We start from the raw sequence: 8,212 nt of genomic DNA on the forward strand, positions 1-8,212 counted from the left end.
CTAGGAGATAACAACAGTGTAACGCAATTTCCTTGACAGAACTTCCCTGGCACGGTCAGGTAAGATAATGGAGGACCAATCACAAGCAAGATAATGAAGCACCAATCTATAGTGATTAAATCACATATTAACATTTCACTCACTGACTCCCACTCTCCCTGACCTCCCAGACAGAGAACATTAAAAGCATCTTAACTAACCTAGTTGGTTTGTGTCTCTCAGCAACAATATCAACAACAACAACACTTAACTCAAATGACTGTAAACAAACAATGTTGTTTTTCAGGTTCCCTGCAATCAAATACGGTTATGTACTTTCCCATAATGCACTACTAGTTTGATCTGTCACCCCTGTCATCAAACAGTTTTGTTAAACCATCATATTCTCCATAAGTCACATCCATTGGTTTTTGGACTTTCAGATGAACAGCTTAGTACCAGTTACCAGTTACCAGTACTAATACCAATACCAGTTGCCAGTTTTACCATAGTGTTAATGTGGGGGGGTTCAGGGTTGAACCGAACTGAATGGTAAAGTAGTGCATGTTGTGGTTATTCATTGACCCCACTAGCCCAGGTGTTCCTATGCAGTCTACAGGGAGGGACCTACTTGATGGCTTTCTTCTCTCCTCCTCGCACACGACCCGCCTCTGAAGTACCAGCCGCCTCCACTCCTGGCTTATTCCTCTTCCCCTTGAGACAGAGAGGGAGGGAGGGGAGAGAGAGGAGAGGGAGGGGAGGGGGAGAGAAGGAGGGATGGGTGAGGAGGGGACAAAAGAGAAAAGGGATGAGAGAGATGAAAGGAGAAGGGGTCAAGAAAAGAGGAAAGGAAAAAGTGAGAGGAGGAGAGGAGGAGAGGGGAGAGAAGAGAGAAGAGCAGGATTGGAGGAGAGAAAAGGAGGAGAGGGGAGAGAAGAGGAGGAGAGGAGGAGAGGAGGAGAGGAGGAGAGGATGAGAGGAGGAGAGGGGAGAGAAGAAGAGGAGAGGGGAGAGAAGAAGAGGAGGGGGGAGACAAGAGGATGAGAGGGGAGAGAAGAGAGAAGATGAGGAGAGGGGAAAGAAGAGGAGGAGAGAAGTGGAGGAGAGGAGGAGAGAAGAAGAGGAGAGGAGGAGAGAAGAAGCGGAGAGGAGGAGAGAAGAAGAGGAGAGAAGAGGAGGAGAGAAGAGAAGAGAAAGAGAGGAAGAGAGAAGTGGAGGAGAGGAGGAGAGAAGAAGAGGAGAGGAGGAGAGAAGAGGAGGAGAGAAGGAGAGAAGAGGAGGAGAGAAGAGGGGGAGAGAAGAGGAGGAGAGGATGAGAGAAGAAGAGGAGAGGAGGAGAGAAGAGGAGGAGAGAAGGAGAGAAGAGGAGGAGAGAAGAGGAGGAGAGGAAAGGAGAAGAAGAGGAGAAGAGGAGAGAAGAGGAGGAGAGGAGGAGAGTAGGAGTGAAGAGGAGGAGAGGATGAGAGAAGAGGAGGAGAGGAGAGGAGGAGAGAAGAGAAAGAGAGGAGGATAGAAGTGGAGGAGAGGATGAGAGAAGAAGAGGAGAGGAGGAGAGAAGAGGAGGAGAGAAGGAGAGAAGAGGAGGAGAGAAGAGGAGGAGAGGAAGAGAGAAGAAGAGGTGAAGAGGAGAGAAGAGGAGGAGAGAAGAGGAGGAGAGGAGGGGAGAAGAGGAGGAGAGGGGAGAGAAGAGGAGGAGAGGAGAAGAAGAAGAGGAGAGGAGGAGAGGGGGAGAGGGGAGAGAAGAGGAGAGAAAACAAGAGGAAAGGGGAGAGAAGAAGAGGAGAGGAGGAGAGGGGAGAGAAGAAGAGGAGAGAATAGGAGAGGAGAGGAAGAAGAGGAGAGGAGGAGAGAGGAGAGAAGAGGAGGAGAGGGGAGAGAAGAGAGAAGAGGAGGAGAGGGGAGAGAAGAAGAGGAGAGGAGGAGAGGATGAGAGGAGGAGAGGAGGAGGAGAGGAGGAGAGAAGAGGAGAGAAGAGGAGAGAAGAGGAGAGGAGGAGAGGATGAGAGGAGAGGAGGAGAGGAGGAGAGAATAGGAGGAGAGAAGAGGAGGAGAGGAGAGGAGGAGAGAAGGAGAGTAGAAGAGGAGAGGAGAGGAGGAGAGAAGAGGAGGAGAGGGGGGAGAAGAGGAGGAGAGGGGAGAGAAGAAAAGGAGAGGAGGAGAGAAGAGAGAAGAGGAGGAGAGGGGAGAGAAGAAGAGGAGAGGAGGAGAGAGGAGAGAAGAGGAGGAGAGGGGAGAGAAGAGAGAAGAGCAGGAGAGGAGGAGAGAAAAGGAGGAGAGGGGAGAGATGAGGAGGAGAGGAGGAGAGGAGGAGAAGAAAAGGAGGAGAGGAGGAGAGAAGAAGAGAAGAGGAGGAGAGGAGGAGAGGAGAGGAGGAGGGGAGGAGAGAAGAGGAGGAGAGAAGAGGAGGAGAGGAGAGGAGGAGAGAGGGAGAGTAGAAGAGGAGAGGAGAGGAGGAGAGAAGAGGAGGAGAGGGGGAGAAGGAGAGAGGAGAGAAGAAGAGGAGAGGAGCAGAGGGGAGAGAAGAGGAGGAGAGAAGAGGAGGAGAGGGGAAAGAAGAAGAGGAGAGGGGAGAGAAGAAGAGGAGAGGAGGAGAGAAGATGAGGAGAGAAGAGGAGGAGAGAAGAGGAGTAGAGGGGAGAGAAGAAGAGGAGAGGAGGAGAGGAGTAGAGGGGAGAGAAGAAGAGGAGAGGAGGAGAGGAGGAGAGAAGAAGAGGAGAGGAGGAGAGGGGAGAGAAGAAGATAGAGGAGGAGAGGGGAGAGAAGCGGAGGAGAGGAGGAGAGAAGAAGAAGAGAGGAGGAGAGGAGGAGAGAAGCGGAGAGAAGAGGAGGAGAGAAGGAGAGAAGAAGAGGAGAGGAGGAGAGGAGGAGAGAAGAAGAGGAGAGGAGGAGAGGAGGAGAGGAGGAGAGAAGCGGAGGAAAGGGGAGAGAAGAGGAGGAGAGGGGATAGAAGAAGAGGAGAGGGGAGAGAAGAAGAGGAGAGGAGGAGAGAAGAAGAGGAGAGAAGAGGAGTAGAGGGGAGAGAAGAAGAGGAGAGGAGGAGAGGAGTAGAGGGGAGAGAAGAAGTGGAGAGGAGGAGAGAGGAGGAGGAGAGGAGGAGAGGAGGAGAGGAGGAGAGGAGGAGAGGAGGAGAGAAGCAGAGAGAAGAGGAGGAGAGAAGGAGAGAAGAAGAGGAGAGGAGGAGAGGAGGAGAGAAGAAGAGGAGGGGAGGAGAGGAGGAGAGGGGAGAGAAGCGGAGGAGAGGGGAGAGAAGAGGAGGAGAGGGGATAGAAGAAGAGGAGAGAAGAGGAGTAGAGGGGAGAGAAGAAGAGGAGAGGAGGAGAGGAGTAGAGGGGAGAGAAGAAGAGGAGAGGAGGAGAGAGGAGGAGGAGAGGAGGAGAGAAGAAGTTGAGAGGAGGAGAGGAGGAGAGAAGAAGAGGAGAGGAGGAGAGGGGAGAGAAGCGGAGGAGAGGAGGAGAGAAGAAGAGGAGAGGAGGAGAGGAGGAGAGGAGGAGAGGAGGAGAGAAGCAGAGAGAAGAGGAGGAGGAGAGGAGGAGAGAAGAAGAGGAGAGGAGGAGAGGAGGAGAGAAGAAGAGGAGAGGAGGAGAGGAGGAGAGGGGAGAGAAGCGGAGGAGAGGGGAGAGAAGAGGAGGAGAGGGGATAGAAGAAGAGGAGAGGGGAGAGAAGAAGAGGAGAGGAGGAGAGAAGTGGAGGAGAGGAGGAGAGAAGGTGAGAAGAGGAGGAGAGGGGGGAGACAGAAGGTTAGTGGTTAGCTGCGATCTGCTCTCTGTAAGCTGTTTGTGCTCTACTAAGTTGTAAAAGCCTATCCTATTATCTCCTGAGTAAAGCACACACACACACACACACACACACACACACACACACACACACACACACACACAGAGAGAGATGATTTAATTATCTCCTGAATAGAGCTCTTTCCATCGAGTCCTTTACCTGATGGTTCTGTGATTGCTGCTCATCAAAGTCAAATCTAGCCTCGTTCTGATCCTCACTGATTATCATTCACACACTCAGCCCTGACATTTACATGTTGATTGCCTGTTTAAAGCAATACATTCCAGTGGGTTCCAGGTGGAAGACTCCAGGTCTCTGTGCCACTCGGCTGTTTAACCTGCTATTGTGTGACACACACTAGGGCTGGCACAATTACCGTATAACCATGTAAACGACGGTTATGGATGAAAGCTATCGTCAACGCCGTGGGAGGGCCACAACCGCCTCTACTTCCTGAGACAGCCAGACTACTCCCCTGAGAGACACTACTCCAGGCCCCCCCAGCCTGTACATTCGCCACCTCCACTACGTCCCAAGGTGGCCCAGCTATTCACCAGATCGACGTCACTCCAGGTCCCCCCAGCTGGAGCCTACGTCGTATCTGCAAGGTCGTTGGTATCGCCACTTCCCCCCGGAGTAGCCCAGCTGCTTTCCTGATCGACGACCCTCTAGGGCCCCCTCGGGCCTGAGCCACCGGAGAACCGAGTCCGCTTCTGCTCTCCAGAGCGGCCTAGCTCCCTTCCAGTTCGACACAACTCTACAATGGACAGTCCACCACAAGGTCTGCACCTCCCTCAGCCAGAGCATTGACTAGCCATAATTAAGGAGACTCGCTGCCATGGGTCCTGTTCTGATTGCCATTGCGGAGTCGTCCTCTCCTCCCAGTGGGGACCCCCTGCTGGTCGAGGCAAATGCTCGGGTGCCCCAGGTTCGACTGCCTGCTACCCTGGAAGCTTTAGCCACAAAGACTCCACCTGCTCTCCCCTGGAAGCCCCTTTCCGCTCCTGACCCGGAGCCAAGCCAGTGGTAGATTCATCACCTGCTCATCACCTGCTTCAGGCTGTGGCTAGGATGGAGCCACAGCCTGAAGCTACTCCAGATGTCAAGTGCAGCCTGGACGTTGGGGCCTCTCCTGCCACGGCCTGGTGGGATCAGCCCTGTCTTCGAAGTTCAGCCTGCCTCTGTCAAGGCCCAACCTGTGGCCACAAGGACTCCTGGTGGCCCCTGCTATCTCCAGCCTCAAGGACCCCGATACCTCCAGATCTTCCAGACCTCGTCTAAGGGGGCTCTCCAGTCCTCTCCTTGGGACCCGCCGGACATCACCTTGGGCGACACACCAGAAGTCACCCCCAATGCTCCAAATTTGAGATTTGTGGTTCCAACCGCCGTGTCTTTGTGAGACACAGAGTAGTTGAACGGATGATCTCCGCATGTGTGGTTCCCACCGTGAAGCATGGAGGAGGTGTGATGGTGACACTGTCAGTGATTTATTTCGAATTCAAGGCATACTTAACCAGCATGGCTACCACAGCATTCTGCAGCGATATGCCATCCCATCTGGTTTGCGCTTAGTGGGACTATAATTTGTTTTTCAACAGGACAATGACCCAACACACCTCCAGGCTGTGTAAGGGCTATTTGACCAAGAAGGAGAGTGATGGAGTGCTGCCACAGATGACCTGGCCTCCACAATCACCCGACCTCAACCCAATTGAGATGGTTTGGGATGAATTGGACCGCAGAGTGAAGGAAAAGCAGCCAACAAGTGCTCAGCATATGTGGGAAAAGCATGGTTGAGTGTGCCAAGAGTGTGCAAAGCTGTCATCAAGGCAAAGGGTGGCTACTTTGAAGAATCTCAAATATAAAATATATTTTGATTTGTTTAACACTTTTTTTTGGTTACTACATGATTCCATATGTGTTATTTAATCGTTTTGATGTCTTCACTATTATTCTACAATGTAGTAAATAGTGAAAAATAAAGAAAAATCCTTGAATGAGTAGGTGCGTCCAAACTTTTGAATGGTAGTGTATGTGTCTCTAATATGGTCATACATTTGGCAGGAAGTTAGGAAGTGCAGCTCAGTGAACAACTAAGTTGTTTTTCTCAAAGTTACCGAATGTGTGTCCACTTATATCAGTACATTTGCAATAACCTGAACATTACTCTATTTGATCAAATAAGCCTCAATAAACACTCTCTCATAGCTTTCGTGGGGAAAGATTTTGGGCTGAGGTAATCCTTTGCCTCTGTAATCCTTTTCCTGTCTGGTGATAGGTAGTGATATTAAGGCAGAGATTCAAACAGATGCTTATGACGATGATCCAAGATCATCTAGCTAGGAGTTATGAGTCAGAACTAGGGCTGTGGTGGTCACGAAATTTAGTCAGCCGGTGATTTTCAAGCAGATTAACTGTCGGTCTCACAGCAATTGACCTGCTTATTAACATGAACACATTTAGCATCTCCTAGCTTCCACACATAGCCTACAAGCCACTGATGCAGACCTTTGGAACATCTACATTTAAAAAAGTCTAATAAATCCATGTAATATAGCCTACACCTTCATAATATATCCATTATTTATTTTAGACAGGTCTAAAGAAACATGATATGAAGAAACTGTAGTCTATTTCAGAAGAACAGAATAGCATACTCTGAGTTGTCCTTGTGTTAGGTCCTGATCTGGCTATGCCATATGGCTGTGGGCTACACTAGTTCATTTAGCAGACAAGATTTGCTTAGAATATTTTATAGTATGAAGAATACAATTTAACAAAGCTGAATGAAATAGAAAGGATATTTTCTCCAAAATATTTGAGGAAGTGCGCACATGCGGCTATTCTGTGTTGAGCGGTTAACAAAGAAATAGGTACTTAATTTGCTTAAATATGCTTAATTTAGATTTATTAATGTAACTTTAGTTGTTCTACAAATGTTGGGCTATATGTTTTGATTTTTAATACATTGTAAGGCTGCATGATGCGACTAATGATGATTTGAAAAAAGTCGCTTGAAAGGCATGAGCTCTACTTTGTTGTTCTGCGCAGGCTGTACACACTTAATCAGTCTCTCATTCACAGTTTGACAAGCACTTGATAATGCCTTGAATTTCCCGGCGGCATCCCTTTTGTGTGGGCGTAATGCACCCGAAAAAAATCCATATATTTATATATTTATAGGGCCGTTGTACCCTTCTCCCTGAGTACTGCGTGCTCCGAAGCACCTCTCACTCACATGGCTCTCCATCACGTGACCGGGTCTCTCTCACAGGCTACAAGTGAAGACAGACACTTCGGGGATGCAACTGCGAGGTGCATATTGAAGATATTGGAAGAACTGTCCACATTTACTTTTCGTCAGCCAACAAGATGAGTCGGCCTAACGAACAGCAAAAGCACTAGCCTATGTCAATCTACTATCCCCCATAGTACAAAAGTTGACCTATTCTATTCTGTGCGATAAATAAATATTCCAATCATAGTCTGGGACAGTTGTGGGACGCGATAGATCCCAAATTAATAAAACCAATAGCATCAAAAAAACTGTTTTAAGCAATGAGCCTGACGCAACAGATGAGAACGTTTAGCTTAATGTTCCATTAGCGGGAAAACACCATTATCAAAAGTGACCGCAAATGCGATTATGCATGTAATGCTTTTATTATAAAGGTGCACTTTTATGGTGAAAATTCTCTTCCCCAAACTTGAAACTCACGCGCTGCTTATGTATGCCAGTTAGGCTCTACACCCGTTGTCAAGCGGATGAATGTGCTTAATTTTAAGAAGTTATTTGGCCACTTTAGTTGTGATACAAACCTTAGCAAAACACATAGGCCTATGGGCCAGGCTACATGAGGTGTAAGACTATGATTAGAAAAAGTCAAAAAGAAAACACGTGTTTCTTGCCTTTACGCTAGGCATCATTCACAAGTGATAGACTAATACTATTCTTGTCTTTACATTAACTAAATAATACATGTGTGAAATATGTTTAGATTTTCGAATGGACCATTATCATGCACCTGTCTTGAAACAGGGGCAGCGGGAAATAATAAATGTCTTATGCACTTAAATAGCGAATGGAGGATACTTTTCCCATGGTTCATTTTCATGCCAGCCACGTAGGCTATACTCCTGTTGTAAAGATAAACATTGTGCTTAATATTAGGAAAGTTGAGAAATAAATATAGTAGACCTAGCCTATAGAAAGCTGCTGGGATCCTCCTCTTTTTAATAGAGGCCATCACTCTGTTTTCTCACGCAATTGCATAGCACATAGAAATGTTGCGCAACATGAGCTTCATGGGCTCTCATGAAGTCTTTGATTAGATTTTGGATTAGATTTTGAATTGATGTCAGAGTGATTAGAGGGACAATAGAGAGCTGAGTACCAGGCAGTTAGCAAGTTTGTTAGGCTACTAATGACCAGCAGCAGCATCAGAGCTTGGAGAAGCCT

General features: G+C 48.3%; 1 protein-coding gene across 1 annotated transcript in view; it reads right to left on the bottom strand.

Moving 5' to 3' along the window:
* Positions 1-257: 257 nt before the first annotated feature.
* LOC121540761 (synaptotagmin-7-like) overlaps positions 258-8,212 on the bottom strand; it is a 157,518-nt gene continuing 149,563 nt past the window's right edge. Inside the window, exon 3 of the mRNA XM_041849834.1 lies at positions 258-693. Within this exon, the coding sequence (XP_041705768.1) occupies positions 607-693 (87 nt within the window). The 3' untranslated portion in view covers positions 258-606. The remainder of the gene's footprint in view (positions 694-8,212) is intronic.

This window comes from Coregonus clupeaformis, chromosome 26 (genome assembly GCF_020615455.1).
Source record: "Coregonus clupeaformis isolate EN_2021a chromosome 26, ASM2061545v1, whole genome shotgun sequence".
NCBI lineage: Eukaryota > Metazoa > Chordata > Actinopteri > Salmoniformes > Salmonidae > Coregonus > Coregonus clupeaformis.